The following is a 16,351-nucleotide window of genomic DNA, read 5'->3' on the forward strand; positions in this document are numbered from 1 at the left end:
AAAAAATGTGGCTTAAATGGTACTTAGGTTTATTTGGTTTTATCTGAAAACATGTCAGCTGTTTTCCTTTTCTAGAAAAAGCCAAAACATTTGACTGCTGTGGCTACTCTCCTCAAGCATCAAGGCACAAATCTGCTTGTATTTTGATGATTGAATAAGATCCCATTTCATCCGTGTCCTCCGTTCTCAAAGGATGTGCGTGCTGTTTCGCTCCCTGGGGTATAAATACAGAAATCCATCTTCATCTCAGCAGCAAGGGTGGAATTTATCAAAGCCCATACAGACACCACAGCTATTAAAGCTTTCTTACCAAAGAGCAGATTCTAAGACAAACAGAAAGCAGTAATCTCTATAAGGCCTTAGTCTCAGTGAAAGTATATGGTGGTTCTGGTGACTTTTAGGCTTTATGGCATTGGGTAACTATTCCGTGCCATTCATAATACTGTCTGAAGCCTCTGCAGTGCTAGTTATGGAAGTGCTCTGTACATTTAACCACCATGGATATGCTGCTGTTTGTTCTCCAAGACATTCAGGAGGAACATCATGTTGGAGTCCCCTCCCTATCTCCCTTACCATCTGTACTGATAATCCGATACCTCAGGAGTCAGTTCAGGTGCTGAATCCTTCAGGGCTACCTCTCAGGGTTGTTGTGAGTATAAAGATATTAACAATAATAATGGGGACCCCATAAGTGCACAATATAGATAAGTTCTTCCCTGTAATCAAATCTAAAACTGTTCAAATGAGAGGGATAATACTGTAGTGCTGTGCCATAGCAGCTGTGAGGAAAGAAGCCAGTCTTGTCAGTTCCATTTCAGAAAGCTGTCATGTTCTGAGAGTGATTAATCCATCATCAGATCACTTTAATGGCTTTGTGTTTACCTGAAAAATACATCATTTTAGAAGACTCCTCAAGCAAGTACAACCATGCATGATATCTCAAGGAGTCAAGCCTGTATTCCCTTTTCCACAAATAAGGCAGATCGTCACTGCATTCTTTTGCCACCAAGAAAAATGAGAGATGTTTCTGGTTCTGTTTCAAGGAAACACAGGAGCCAGCATTTTTGACAGATGTATTTTTTCCTGGACTTCAGCTAGGAGTTCCTTTATGTGTACTCTCGATACCACTGATCCTTTGGAATGGTTGTCCAAACGGCATGGACAGATTGTAATTATTAGCCCCAGACTGGGCTTGGCAGTTGTGGTGAGCTCCTGGAGCTAAGAAGACCCACAAGCTGTGCTTTCTATTACACTGAATCTCTTGTCTCAGGATCAGGGGTAGGATTCTCCACGTAGATGTGAAATTCCTCAGACTGACCGCTTGATTTTGAGATTGAGCACTATATTCTGTTGGAAGGTTGGAAACCTGTTTGTTTAAGAGGAAGATGCTCTCCACTTGGGCTATTTAAAAAGAAGACCACAGATTGTCATCCATCCTTTTTCATTTTGAACTATTTTATTGCACTTAAACAGCCAGAATGGCCTCTGGGCTCAATCAGAATCTGTCTGGTTGCAATCTCATCTTTCTTTCCACCCACATATGGGAGCTCTCTCTGTCTTCACTCATCTTACTGTAACGATCTTTCTAAAAGGGTCCATATATTCCATGTATTTCCACTGATGCATGAATCATCATTGTAATGGTAATTTGATCATATTAAAAAAGGTCATTGGGGGTGGGAGAAAAGCATCTGAATCTTTGTCAGTCTGTGCAAATAGCATGGCTATAATAACTTGGAGACTTAATGGGGTTTAGGCCCTGATGATTTATTACCAGTGTCCCCCCACCTGTGAAGAGCCATCAGGTTTTCCCTGTGATGAACAAAGATAAGTATTTAAACTTTCTTGTCATTAGGTCTTCTCATATGGTGGTTTTAAAAAAAACCCAACAACAACAAAAAACCCCACCCTCTCAGCTATCCAAGTAATAGACATTAAAATCAGTCTGAGGGTTGCTTAAAGAAACAAATAGTCACCACAATTTTCAGAAAATTAATTTCTCCCCCGTCGTATTTGTCCAAAGACCATCCAAAAGCCAGAAGTCTGTTCTCATGGATGCACAGAGATCTGGGCATTATAGATTTATTTCTTACTGACTGAATTTAGTGTATGACTTTTCCTCTGAGAGTCGTCTGGAGGGTGGAAAAGGACAAAGTTCATGTTATCCTCATAGCTCAGGCCTGGGGCCCATAATTCTGATACTTAGGACTCCTACATTTAGTACTGGAACCTCCACTGATTCTATCTCAGAAACTGGTCATTTACTTGTTTCCAGACTCTTTGTCTAGCAGCATGGATTACTCCTGAGGGCATTCTGTGCCAAAAAATTAAAAATTCTGCGCCAAAAAAATAAAAATTCTGCGCACAATATTTTAAAATTCTGCAAATTCTATTTGTCAAATAAATATGGAAACTCCAGCATGGCACTGGGGAGCACAGGCAACTGGCTGCACAAAGTTGGGAGATCTCTGTGCAGCTCCCCACCAGGGACATGGACTCAGCAGTGAGGCTGCAACCAACCCTGACGCAGTGCAAGGATTGGGCCTGCCCCAGAAACACCTCAGGGCTCTGCCCCTCTGTGCCAGGTGCACCAGGTGTGGGCAGGAAGGCTCAGCAAGGCAGGATCCAAGTGTGGAGGGGCTTAGTGTGGAGGATCCAGGTGTGGGTTGAGAGGGTTCTGTGTGGAGCAATCTGGTTGCGGGTGTCTCAGTGGGGGATCCAGGTGCAGGGGGGATCTAGATGCACAGGGGATTGTTGGGGAGGGTTCTGGGTGCAACGGGACTCTGCAGAGGGAGTCCAGGTGGAGGTTATTGGGGCTCAGCAGGAGGGGTGTCTAGGTATGGGGGGGATGGAGCCCCACAGGGGGGTCTGGGTGTGGGGGGGCTCAGTGGTCGGGTCCAGGTGCTGGGGGAGTGGGGCTCAGTAGGCTGGGGATCCAAGTGCAGCTGGTTGGGGCTTGCTACAGTGGGGTCCAGGTGTGGGTGTCTCGTCCGGGTGGTCCAGGTGCAGGAGGAGTTTTCAGAGCTTTCTACAGCCCGGGAAGAAATTTGGGGGTGGGATGCTATGCAGGGGAAGAGGAAGTCCCGTCCTCCTCAGCCCAGCTTGGACTAGCAGCTGAGCCCGGCGTAGGCTAGGAGCCACCAGCTGGGTCTTCCCCAGTCCTGCCCTCTGTCCCACAGTGATTTACCTCTCTGCCGGCTGCCCTGGGCACCCGAAACATACTGCTGGCGAGGGTGCATGACTGCGCTTGTTGCTTCCTTTTGCTTCCCCATCAGAAAGTCATTTTTCTGCGGGGAAGCAAAGAAATCTGCGGGGGACGTAAATTCTATGTATGCACAGTGGTGCAGAATTCCCCCAGGAGCAATGGATATGTGCTAATACATAACAAATAAGGATGCAGTCTGAGAAAAAATTAATCTTATATATGCTGCTTTGTTTAGATTCTGCAAAATATGGAACCACTGTGGGTATTGCATTTGAAAGATTCTGTAAACGTTAAAACAAGTTGTCTTAGTTGGAAGGGATATGTTCAGTGTGGTAGTGATTATTTATTTATTTTATTTTAAACTCTTGGTATTGTGGCCCTGAATAATGCTTTTATCAAATAAAATCAACTTCAAAAAGGATGTAGTCCTTGATCTGGTTCTTAATGTTTGTTGATCTCTCCATACTTCCCAGTGGCCTTTCTTTACTGTGAGTAGTAACTAGAGAGCTCTGCTGATCTGGGTTTTTTATATATACAATCTAAAGAGCTCTGTGTGGTGGTGATCTGTGCTACATATCTGGTCAAGTCTCGCTTTAAAAAAAATGCTTACTGTCAAAGTTATTTAGAGAACACTGTTGCTGTTTTTCCCCAAATAAGTGGATGTTTCTACCCTAAAGCAAAAATAGACTTATCTTAATAGCTACCAGTAGGGGGAGAGATGAAATTTCAGAAATGGACAATAGCAAGATAGTTTGCGCCATCTCATAAAATACGAACTACTGCATCAAACTAACGGTTCTGTCCACACCCAGGTAACTTGAGCAGCTGCTTGTGCTAGTGTTCTGTGAGTCTTTGTGACTGTTTCTTATTCAGTGGGCATATTTCACCATCAGTATGTCCTTCATACGACAGCTCAGGGCTGTCCTCTCTCTCACACTCTGCCCAATCTAGTTGCCAAGCATGCTCGGTACCACAATCCCACTACTCTAGTTGATTACTCCATTATGGATCTCTGTGAAAGGAAGAGAAAGGAGCTAGGAAGCCAAAGGTCTCCCTCCTCAACAGTTTGGATGAAGGAAGCTGAAAGTGTGGTTCTGAGGAAAAAGAGCCAGATTCATGGAATAGAGATGCGAGGGTCCATGCCACCAGCCCCAGAAGTCAGAGGCAAAGATAGTGCTCTCTGGCCAAGTGTCCAACATCTGTAATCTGGGATTGTAGAATACACACCTACAACCCCCTTCAACTGAAGGTTGTCAGAGTTGTTACTTTTAAACTATCATGTGGACTCATCCTTCTCCTCTACCTTGTGCCATCTCTCTCCTAAGAAGTGGGGACCTTTTTTATGAATTAATGCCCCCCCACTCAAGCCCAAACAGATCTGCAAGTCTATTACAGAAAATGGATATTTTAGAAAACATTAAGCAGTTGCACTGTGCAAGAGTATTTTCTCTTGGATTAAGCTGTCCCACAATACAGCCAGCATCTGGTCTTCTTGGATCTGAATAGATGTTTTTATAAAAGATATGATCTAAGAATTATTTTGGGGAAGTTCCATGTCGTGTGCTACATAGAAGGTCAGACTAGATGATCACAGTGGTCCCTTCTGGAATTAGATTTGATGAATCTATAACTACTTCTGGAAAGAGCCCTACATTTATATGAGTAGTGCCTTTTTAAGGTCCTGCAGACTGTAAAACCTACTAATCATGAGTGAAAACATATTCCACCCCAAGAGACTGCCTCATATATTATCTATATGCATTCAGTATTGCATGGATCAGAATGTTAGCCTTCAGAGTCAAAAGCTGTAATTGAAAAAAATGTGTTTATAAGAACTGCATGTGGTTGAAATTTAATAGATGGCTTTTTTTCTCTTCCTGAAATAATTCCTAGGTTTTCTTCAAAGAAATTTTCCTATATATCTTGGAAACCTCTACTAGCTCATTTGATCATAAATGGATGGTTATACAAACACTGACAAGGATATGTGCAGGTACTAACAATCCCTTGGTTCTGATTTTTATGTTTGTGTGCTAGACAAGTTGCAGGTGCAAATATCTTTTAATTTTTGATTTTTTTATACCTATTTCTATTGCTACCTAAGTTTTATCAACATTTCATTTTATTTCATTATTACAGATGCCCAGAGTGTAGTGGATATTTATGTAAACTATGACTGTGACTTAAATGCAGCAAACATATTTGAAAGACTGGTTAATGACCTATCAAAAATTGCTCAAGGAAGGGGTAGCCAAGAACTTGGCATGACTAATATTCAGGTTGGTATTCTGGCAAGTTTTATAAAGTTACAAGTTTGTAGGAATGATGCATATAAAATATTTTAAATAATCTTTTCATTACATTAAAATGTTCTCCGACTTTTGAAATCTCTTCCAGGAGTTAAGTTTGAGAAAGAAAGGATTGGAATGTTTAGTATCAATCTTGAAGTGCATGGTAGAATGGAGTAAGGATCAATATGTTAATCCCAATTCTCAGACAACCCTTGGTAAGATGTTTTGGAATCTTTATGCTTTAGCATTTACTGAGTGGAGATGTGTTGCTCAGGAGCACCACCATAGTTGCTCAAGTAACTAGGTAACCTGATCCATCAGGTTATTTGAATGGTGCTGTTCAGGTGTTTGGCAGTCATACCTAATATTCACAAAAATGCACAAGCTCTTGAGTTTCTAATACAGGCTTTTTGAAAATGTTTCCAGTTGTATAAGCACTTAAGAAAGCTAAGTGTAACACGTCCTACTTAGCCACAATGGTTTAGTAAGCTTGCAGCACTTAAACACTATTTGTTGCATTAATACAAGAAGCTGCACAAACAAGTGAGCAATATGTCCCATTTGTTAAATTCCTTATGGAACTTTCAGTGCAAAAATTTGTTTTAAACCTCGCTGATCTTGAGTTATTTCAATTCCTGAATTAGTAAAACATCAGAAGCTACTTAATTCTATTGTATTTCAATACACTTCTAATTAGAAAAACAGTTCCGTGCGGCTGTTTTATATAAAACTCTGAGTTGAGACTTTCAATCTCCCCTAATTTTTAAATACTGAACTTCATGTTATTTTGATTAATACTAAATCAGGATAGAGACTGCTTTTTATGTTTTCTAAGGTAAAGCCTAGTAATAATTGCCAGAGCCACAGATGATGAAATAATAATAGCCGTAAACAATGCTTGTTATTTTTATTACTATTTCTTATTTCCATGTGATATATGGGATAACAGAGGCACTGAGAGGTGAAGGCCAGAATGTTCAAACTGAGTATCTAAACACTGGCACCTAAAGTGGTCTGATTATCAGATATCAGAGGGGTAGCCGTGTTAGTCTGAATCTGTAAAAAGCAACAGAGGGTCCTGTGGCACCTTTAAGACTAACAGAAGTATTGGGAGCATAAGCTTTCGTGGGTAAGAACCTCACTTCTTCAGATGCAAGTCTTGCATCTGAAGAAGTGAGGTTCTTACCCACGAAAGCTTATGCTCCCAATACTTCTGTTAGTCTTAAAGGTGCCACAGGACCCTCTGTTGCTTTTTACTGATTATCAGAGATGCTGAGCATCCAGGGCTCCCATTGAAGTCCATGGGAATACCAGTTGCTTGGCACTTCTGAAAACCAAGCAGTTTAAGCGCAAAGTTTTGAAAATTTTGTCCAGTGTGGCTTGTTCCAGACCAAAGAGGGGAATCAAACCTGGAAATCAGAGGGGAAATACTTACGATTAGAGTTCAGGAGTTCTTTTACAAAGACCGTTATCCCACATCCATGTCACTGCTTTTGGCAAGATAACTGCCATCAATATTATAATGAGAAACACCACTTCTAATGTAAAACTTCATTTTCAAATACATTTTATACTGTGAGAGAGTCCTTTGATATACGCTAGGCACGGGTTTCTATTAAATAACAGTAAAGTAACTTTATAAACCTTAATTTATTTTTCAGATTTTTTCTGAACTGGGATTTTGTAGATTTTACAATATGTTTAACTTTTTGAAAGCAAGACTTGGTTTCCTTTGTTTGCACTTTGTAGGCCAAGAAAAACCTACAGAGCAGGAGAGTAATGAAACCAAACACACAGAGACAATTAACAGATATGGAAGCTTAAATTCCCTGGACTCTACGGCCTCATCAGGAATTGGCAGTTACAGCACACAGATGTCTGGCACTGACAACCCAGAGCAGTTTGAGGTCCTAAAGCAACAGAAGGAAATAATAGAACAAGGAATAGATTTGTAAGTGTACTTTGTCACCCGTGGAATGGTGGATTCTCAGGCTCTCTTGGAACTCTGAGGACTCCCCTGTTTTTTCCCCTCTTCCCTCAGTTACTCCTTCCATCATCCAAAAACCTCTGGATGTAGCAGATGTTCCTCTCATGGTAGAGCTCTAGATACTGCTCCATTTGGAGGCTGCCAACAATGCTCTGTGTGTTAGCCTGTTTCCTCACGGTTAGAGAGGATGAGCATTCTGCCTCTGCCACACTCCTGGCATAAAAGAAGGGGATCCAGACTTGGATAAAAACGTATATTAGATTCATACAATAAATAGACCAGTCAAAAGAATTGACTTTTTGTAATGCCTTATTTGACAAAAGTCTACATATTAGTTCCTTTGAAGGAAATTCTCTGAATGTTATTTCATGGTCCTGTTCTCATGTGAACTGGAGAATAGTTAAGACATTCACTAGAAATGGTTAGGAATTGTATGGTAGAATGGTTTTCTGACAGAAAAATCCTTTTTGGTAAAATTAAAATTTTCCACAGGAAAATTTCAATTTTCACAAGAAAATTGTTCTGAGGCTCTACCACCCCATGACAGCCTACCTGGCAGGTTCTTTGGCCTCCAGGTAACTCAAGGAGCTTCAAGCATTTAGAAAAGATCAAAATGAAGTGTTTTGATCTTTTTAACTAATTTTTGAAATTTCCATTCTGTGGGAAATTTCATTGTTGCATTTCATTTCAGAATTTTTTTTTATCCTGGAATTTATGTGGAACAGAAGTTCCTGTTCCAGACAGTTTGAATGTCCAGCATGCTGGACTTGTGTGGACAATATTACACCACATTAACAGTCCATTGGTTGAAGAGAAGGAAGAATATTTGTATTGCTCAGTGATTTGAGGACTTAGATGCATTTAGACCATCTTTAGAGGGAGTTGCTCAGTTCAGTACCTCAATACTGGCAATCATTAGCAAGAGAAAGTGGTTTTAAAAGACTAAAAGGCATCCCATGATGAATGGTTGAGGGCAGATATTAAATCCTTACTGAAGACTAACCTCTTCAATCTTTGTAGAAAAGACAAGGGAGTGGCCTGTCCCTACTTTGTTTACATTTTTGGCCAATTTAGCAGAGGAAGAAAACTAAAATAACTTTGATTAGCAAATAAAAAAATGTATTTTTATGTTACCTATGATATCAGTAAGTTGACTGTCTTATTTATCTGAGTAAGGCTACGTCTTCACTACAGGGGGGGGTCGATTTAAGATACGCAAATTCAGCTACGCGAATAGCGTAGCTGAATTCGACGTATCGCAGCCGACTTACCCCGCTGTAAGGACGGTGGCAAAATCGACCTCCGCGGCTTCCCGTCGACGGCGCTTACTCCCACCTCCGCTGGTGGAGTAAGAGCGTCGATTCGGGGATCGATTGTCGCGTCCCGACGAGACGTGATAATTCGATCCCCGAGAGGTCGATTTCTACCCACCGATTCAGGCGGGTAGTGTAGACCTAGCCTAAGACTGTGTGTGCGTGTGTGTGTGTGTGAGAGAGAGATGTTTACTCTAATTAATACCATATTGACATTGCTTATGCAGATTTAATAAGAAACCAAAGAGAGGAATACAGTACCTGCAAGAGCAAGGAATGCTTGGCACTACTCCTGAAGATATTGCCCAGTTCTTGCATCAAGAGGAAAGATTAGACTCGGTAAGGAAACTGTTCTGCTAACTTCAGTTTGTTTGATATTTGTGCTTACGTTGCTATCTGCTTACACTAATTATAAATCGCATAGGGTTAGAATGCTCTAGAGTGTACTATGCCTATACAAAGGAGTAAAGGGAAGAAGGAATCCTCACTTTGGATCTTGTGTGGCCTACTGGACCTTGGATCCGGGATAAGAGGGCATTGCATGCCCACTTACTACACCCTCCCCTAAAGAGACTGGGTGGGGAAGAACAGGAAATGGCCAGTGCAGCTGACCTGTCACAAGGGGGTTTTTGATAAGCTGTTGCTATCTTTTGCATGCATGCATGCATGTAACACATGGAGTGGAGCAAAATGGTGAATGAACAGAATGGCGAGGAGAAAAAAGGTAGACAGAAGAGCACGCACCAGGGGGACACTGTTCTGGTGTGTGTGGCTAAAATAAAAATATGCTATTTACAGACCGGTGGAGAAACATTACAAATATTTTTTTAAAGAAATGCTTTTGTTTGCACGTGAACAAAATATTGATTGTGAAGGAATGTAGTGCAGTGTGCCACTCTTTCCAGTTCTCATCTGCTGCTAGCCCACCTTTTCCTTCCCTGTCTTCGGAAGTTCTGCAGCGTTAAATATGAAGGGCTTTCATTGGATGTGATCTAATTAGTATCTGTGCAGATCGTTGTGCTGGGTTGACTTAGTCAATCAGAAGCCAGGAAAAATAACAGTATTTTAAACATTGACATTACCTGTTAGGTGCAGGAAAAGATTCCTAATGCTATAAATAGGAGATTTTAAATACGCTGTGGCAGTTTGCGTACTGTACATAAATGCATCATGTTGTTTTGGTATTCCACCTTTCTCATCATTCTTATTTTAGACTCAGGTTGGAGAGTTCCTGGGAGACAATGATAAATTTAACAAAGAAGTCATGTATGCATATGTGGACCAACATGACTTTTCAGGAAAGGATTTCGTATCCGCTCTGCGCATGTTTTTAGAGGGATTCCGTCTTCCAGGAGAGGCTCAGAAAATTGATCGGCTAATGGAGAAATTTGCTGCTAGATATTTAGAATGCAACCAAGGGTAAGCAGTACTTTCTTCTTTTAATGTTTTTGTGAAACTGAGTAATGAGTAAGAATTAGTAATATGTGGCTTCGTTGTTTTTTCAGGCAAACCCTTTTTGCTAGTGCAGACACTGCATATGTCTTAGCTTACTCAATTATCATGTTAACGACAGATCTTCATAGCCCACAGGTATGTTGCTATAAAGAACTTTCTCATATGTCAGGTTTCTTGTAAACAACATTTCTTGTACTTTAAATGACTAGGTGCATGTCACAGAATTTCTAACATAAGAACATTCAACTTTTACGGCAATGTATTTGTAATATTTTTGTGCTCTACTCTATACTAATGTACTACCTGAAGTCTAACATTAATAAATAACACACACAATCTTTGTTTCTTTTGCTTCTGAAGTTTTCAGTTCAAGTCAGTTAGGCCATTCCTGCAGTGAGATGTCACTTTCTTTCTTAGCTTTAATTGAATTGAGTTATATCCACTGGTTTTTATATTGTACTACTCTCCTTAGTGACTAGTTTTACAATCAAAGCCAGAATTCTTGCAGATACTAACTACTGTTTTATCATAAATCTGCCCTGGTTCCATCCAGTTGGAAAACTGAAAGAGATTCGTGTAACTTCACCATTTGGGAAAATTATGCTTAAAGACCCCAGTCAGTGCAGCTCCTTTATAAAGGCAGTACTCACCATATTTGAAATTATTAGAGTATTTGGTACCACCTCTGATTTAACCTTGAAAAAGTAATAAACGTAGGTTAGATTGTTTAGCTTGTGTGCCAAAATAGTTTTGTTTTTATGCTTATTGACTAATTTGGATCTTGGCTTAATCTCTAGCATACGTTCATCAGTATCATGTAATGCCCACATAATTTCACCATTTCATATAACTGAGAGGGAAGTCTTGTCTACGCTGGGGAAATGTTTAAAAAAAAAAAAAGTTTTAGCCCTGTTGGAGTCTTAGTGTAGACTCCTGCTGCAGGACCCATTTGACCATTGTTTCAATTATGCTTGCTTTAAACAGGCTTAACTAAATTGGTGGTAAAACAGGTCCAGCTGTGGGAGTCTTATCTGCTGTAGGGCTCCTACTGGTGGTAACACTGGTTCATCTGAACTGGTGGGATTCTTCAGTAAATTTTCTCTAGTTTCAACACATGCTGTATATCTAAGAGATGACTAAGAATAGAATTGTTACCACAAGGATGTTTCAGGATAAAACAGGATTATGGTACATTAACAGAGCATGAATAAGGAAGAGTCTGCACTTGCCTGTGTACCGTTTTGAGAATTGCTTTTTTGAGAGGACAAACTTTCTTCAATTCACCAACAAATGGGAAAAGTTATCAGTTTGTTGGGAAAATGGGTAGATTTCATTAGAGTTCATGAATCCTAGCATGATTTCTATGAACTTTAGGCCAGATTTTTAAACAGATTTAGGCTTTGCTGCTCAGCTGAGTGAAGCAATGTCTAGCCCCTGGGCAGCCCCCTATGTGATGGTATTTTCAGCTTTGAGTTAGGTGGCTCCAGGCTGAATAGGTTCCCTGTAAAGTGCCTAGGGATAGTTAATTGCTTAAGAAAGGGATTTCCAGAAGCCAGCCAGCTGTGTGGGGAGCTGCCTAAGCTATCCAGGAATGAAATGCAGGGAAAGGGGTGGGGAAAGGAAAGGATCCTAAGGTGCCGAAAGCAGTGGTTTTCAGCCTGTGGCCCGCAGACTCTTGGGGGGCTGCAGACTGTCTAAAATTTCCAAAGGGGTCCACACCTCCATTTGAAATTTTTTAGGAGTCTGCCAATGAAAAAAGGATTAAAACCACTGGCCTAAAGGATATATCTATACTGCAGTTAGACACCCGCAGCTGACCTGGGCCAGCTGACTTGGGCTGTGGGGCTGTTTAACTGCAGTGTACACATTTGGGCTCAGGCTGGAGTTTGGGCTCTAAGACCTTGCAAGGTGGGAGGGTCCCAGAGCCCGAGTTCCACCTTTAGCCCAGCATCTACACTTCAGTTAAACAGCCCCTAAGCCTGGGACCTGCAAGCCAGAATTAGCTGGCACAGGCCAGCTGTGTGTTTTTAATTGCAGTGTAGGCATACCCTCAGTGGCTAGCCTGGTGTACCTGCCTGATGGCCCAGAGATAAGCACCTCTCTCTGCTTGGGATCCACCAGCGGTGAACCCTCTTCTGGAATTAGGCACCTATTGCAAGTCAGCTGCTTAGGTAGTCCACCAGCAGCTGAAAGTCTCTCTCTGTCCTGCTCATGCTCATCCTACATTTTCCTGTCTTTTGTGCATGTGCTGTGTCCTCTGCCTGTCAGTAGCCTGCATCTGGCTCTCTTGCTGTGGAGTCTGATGGGTATCAGGTCTTAGACATGCTCAGTATACACCTAAAGGTTTTATAAAGGGTCAGGCCTAGGGTGACCATAGTTCCCTATGCTGAATATGGGACACCTGGTAAAATTACTCGTATTCAAGCAAGTTCAATGGCAATCAGAACTATGCAGTACCAGTGTTCAAATTAACATCAAGTTGACTGAGCCCCTGTTAGAAAGAAATACTGCGTAGTTGGATTCTTTTTATTTACCTTCTTATCTTAAGGCGTTAGGGTTCATATGAGGAGAGGTGACACACACACCCCTACCCCCAACACACTCGGGAAGAGATCACAAACAAACACACACACACACACACACACACACACACACACCTATACCTCTCTCAAATGGGGGGGGGGGCGACCGACTGACTTGACCTTCCCTTCCCAGCCCTCTCCGCCCTCTATGCCTGGCTGGACCCCCAGGACAGACCTGCCTCTCCTATACCTGGTGCCGCGTCTTCCTGAGACAACACGGGGGGGGGGGGGGCACTCAGGGTCACATGTCCGCACTCCCCAGATTTCTGCCAGGGTTCACACCAGAATGTGGCCAGCAGCAGCCGTTCAGCACTGTGTGGGAGGGAAGGGACGGGAGCTGCTTCCAGGGGAGGAGGGGCAGGGGGGAGAGATGACCTGGCCAGTGTCTTGGCAGAATTCATCTTTTCCGCACCCCCCACTCCCCTGGGGCTGGAAGCACCTTGTCCCTTCCTGCCCACACAGTGTTGAAAGGCAGCTAACACCTCCAGTCTGGTCACTGACATAACCCAGCCACCTCCTGTCCCCCTGCTTCAGCACGAGCAGGAAGGGTTAAGCCTTAAGGATGGATTGTGCACTAGGGCCAAGGGAACCTGACTGCAGGGGCTTCAGCTAACCGGCCAGAGAGGTGGGTCAGTGTGGGAGGATGCCTAGGGGATGGAGCAGCCCTGCGGTCCTTAGGGGCATAACCAGGCAGGGGAGGGGCGGGTGAAGAGGGTGCTAAGCCCCTGCCCAGGTCGCTGCTGTGGAGCTTACAGGGTCGGGGTGCGAACAGGCTGGAAATCACTTCCACCCGCCACTCCAGAGCTTACCTGAGGGGCAGAGAGGCTTCCCCGTGACAGTGCTGTGCAGGGCTTGGCTCCTCCTAGCCAGCGCCCCGGGCTGGAGGTTCTTGGGCTTTCCTGGGGCGCCGGCCCAGCCAGCAGCAGTGGGAGAAGGAAGGAGTCTTCCGGCGAGGCTGTTGGTGAGCTGAGCACTCCAACCAGGGACTGGTTCTCTGCACTGCACTGGGAGTGGAACACACCCTGCCGGGGAGGATATGGAGGAGCAGTAGGGCTGGGATGTGTGAAGGGACAAAGCAAGGAGAGGACAGCGAGAGGGGGAGCACATAAAGGGCTGATGGGTGGGCAGCAGAGGAGGCACGTAACTGGCTGCCACCTAGTGCCTGCCCGCATTCAACAGCCACCGCAGCGCACAGCCAGTGCTGGCCGGAAACGGGACGGGGCGGGGCCCTGCTGGCCGAGAGCCAGCACGCAGTGAGTGCTGCACTGACAGACCAGCGAGGGGAGCGTCCGGCCCTGCCACCAGCCTTGCACATCCACCCCCATCGTTGGCCACTGGACCCCCCACTTACCGCTGGTATCGGGCCAGCAGCAGGACCCACCAGTACTGATGGGGAGGAGAGATAGAAAATACAGGACAATTTGCCCGTTTTTAAAAAGAAACCTGGGACACTTGCAGAAGAGCTTAAATATGGGACTGACCCTTTAAAAACGGGACATCTGGTCACCTTAATCAGGCCCCATTGGCAAGATAAGCATTCCCCTGCCTAGTTTGAAAATTCTGCTTTGGAGCCTCCAGGGCTTTGGCTTGAGCTAACCGTCCTAGCACCTTGTTACCGTCTGTGGGGTGGCAGCAGCACGTAGACCGTTTTGAAATGCTGACTGGCGGGAACTTAGCCACTTTGGGGGATTAGGTAACACCTGAGATGTGGCTTTGAAAATGTCAGTGGTGATTATCTGGTGGGCTTAGGCACCTATCTGCCTGTTTAGGTGCCTAAATCCATTTAAAAATCTTCCCCTTTGCTCTCTCATTCATACTATTTGCTTCTTTTTGGTTTCCAGGTAAAGAACAAAATGACCAAGGAGCAGTATATTAAGATGAACAGAGGTATCAATGACAGTAAAGACCTTCCTGAGGAGTATCTGTCAGCTATCTATAATGAAATAGCAGGGAAGAAGATATCTATGAAGGAAACAAAAGAACTAGTAATACCCACAAAATCCAGTAAACAAAGTAAGTACCTGCAGTGTGTCAGTCATCACAGAATAAATGTTGGCTCTTTTATTTCATAATGTGGTCTCCTAGTGTTAGGAATGTGGTGTACTAAACTAACAACCTCTTGTTTAATGTCGCTATGCATAGTTATTTGTTTAGCACCAATAGTAATCTCTGTCATACTATACACGAGAACCTACCCTGAAAAACATACATATTAAGAGAAACACACAGGAAAGGATGCACTAGGAAATCTGAAATGGGGTTAAATTTGCTTTTTCTCTCTCTTTTTTTCCCTTTCTTTTGCATCATATAAAAAGTGAACCTATGATAAATAATTTTACAGGTTCTTACATGTAGTACTAAATCATTCTTTCTGTGAACTTAATATTTAAGAACTCTGGCTCCCAAAATTCCTGCCCTCTTTAAATTTAATTTTATTCTCGCTTTCTTACTCTGCCCATACCCATCAATTCCTTTCTTTTTGTCAAGACAACGTGGGTGAGGTAATATCTTTTATTGGACCAATTTCTGTTGGTGAGAGAGAAAAGTTTTCAAGCTACACAGAGCTCTTCTTCAGGTCATCTTCTTTTTGGCTTCAGTTATGTCATCTTCTGCAGTAATTGAATGACTATATTTATTACCTTCTGCCAGTCCCTTTAATTTTGAAAGTCTGTTATGCTCCCTTGAAGTCTTACCTGTTAAATTAAACTGGGTTTATTCTGACTTTATCTTGCCTCAGAATTGATATTGTTTAGTCCAGTTGTCATCTTTGTTGCTCTACACAGCACTTTCTTGGCAGCATAGTTTTTGCTGTTGTACAGTGATGAATACTGTATACAGTATTCCACATGAGATCTTTATAATAAAGTAACAGTATCACTTTTTGTTTTGTATCCTGTTCATTATCTATAGCAATATCTTGTTTTAATGCAGTAATGGAGTTTTCCCCACAATAACGCCTCAAAATCTTGTTTTCATTGTGGTTTAAGATTGCTCGTTTAGCACACATTCCCTAAATTGGTTCCTTCCTTAAATAATTTTAAAAAACATTTAACTGTTTGTCTTCTGGACCATCATTTTAATGATCCAAATGTTCTTGAATCTGATGGTTCCTCACTGTGTGCACTCAGTTTTCATATTGTCTGCAAATGTGAAGATCCTGTTTTTATAAAAACAACAAGGAGTCTGGTGGCACCTTAAAGACTAACAGATTTATTTGGGCATAAGCTTTCGTGGGTAAAAACCTCACTTCTTTGTTTTTATAAAGCTACCCAAATTTTTTCTGTATATAGTTAATGAATTATTCTAAAACTAGCCCCCAAGAACACTCTGCTCATAACTCCTTTACAACGTCACAAGTCTCCATCTGTAGCTACCTCTTTTTTTTCCCTGCTCTTCAGCTTGTTTCTGTCTAGCAGTTTATTTTACGTTAAAGCCGTTAAACTCTGAATTAAATGTTCCCTGAAAATTTAAGTGTTTATTTCTTTTTATTGTACTCTCTCTGGGTTGTCCCTCACTTT

The 16,351-nt window shown here is 42.5% G+C and overlaps 1 protein-coding gene across 6 annotated transcripts in view; it reads left to right on the top strand.

The window, feature by feature from the left end:
* Positions 1–16,351, top strand: part of ARFGEF1 (ADP ribosylation factor guanine nucleotide exchange factor 1) — a 181,877-nt gene that overhangs the window by 115,685 nt on the left and 49,841 nt on the right. For 5 of the 6 annotated variants that reach the window (XM_065397695.1, XM_065397698.1, XM_065397697.1 and 2 more), the window contains exons 11-18: positions 5,099–5,198; positions 5,345–5,484; positions 5,603–5,711; positions 7,246–7,447; positions 9,024–9,135; positions 10,010–10,215; positions 10,302–10,386; positions 14,675–14,846. In XM_065397695.1, coding sequence (XP_065253767.1) covers positions 5,099–5,198; positions 5,345–5,484; positions 5,603–5,711; positions 7,246–7,447; positions 9,024–9,135; positions 10,010–10,215; positions 10,302–10,386; positions 14,675–14,846 — 1,126 coding nt within the window. Of the gene's footprint in view, positions 1–5,098; positions 5,199–5,344; positions 5,485–5,602; positions 5,712–7,245; positions 7,448–9,023; positions 9,136–10,009; positions 10,216–10,301; positions 10,387–14,674; positions 14,851–16,351 lie in introns of all 6 variants that reach the window. The other variant, XM_065397696.1, reaches the window with a different exon arrangement.

This window comes from Emys orbicularis, chromosome 2, assembly GCF_028017835.1.
Source record: "Emys orbicularis isolate rEmyOrb1 chromosome 2, rEmyOrb1.hap1, whole genome shotgun sequence".
In the NCBI taxonomy this organism is placed as follows: domain Eukaryota; kingdom Metazoa; phylum Chordata; order Testudines; family Emydidae; genus Emys; species Emys orbicularis.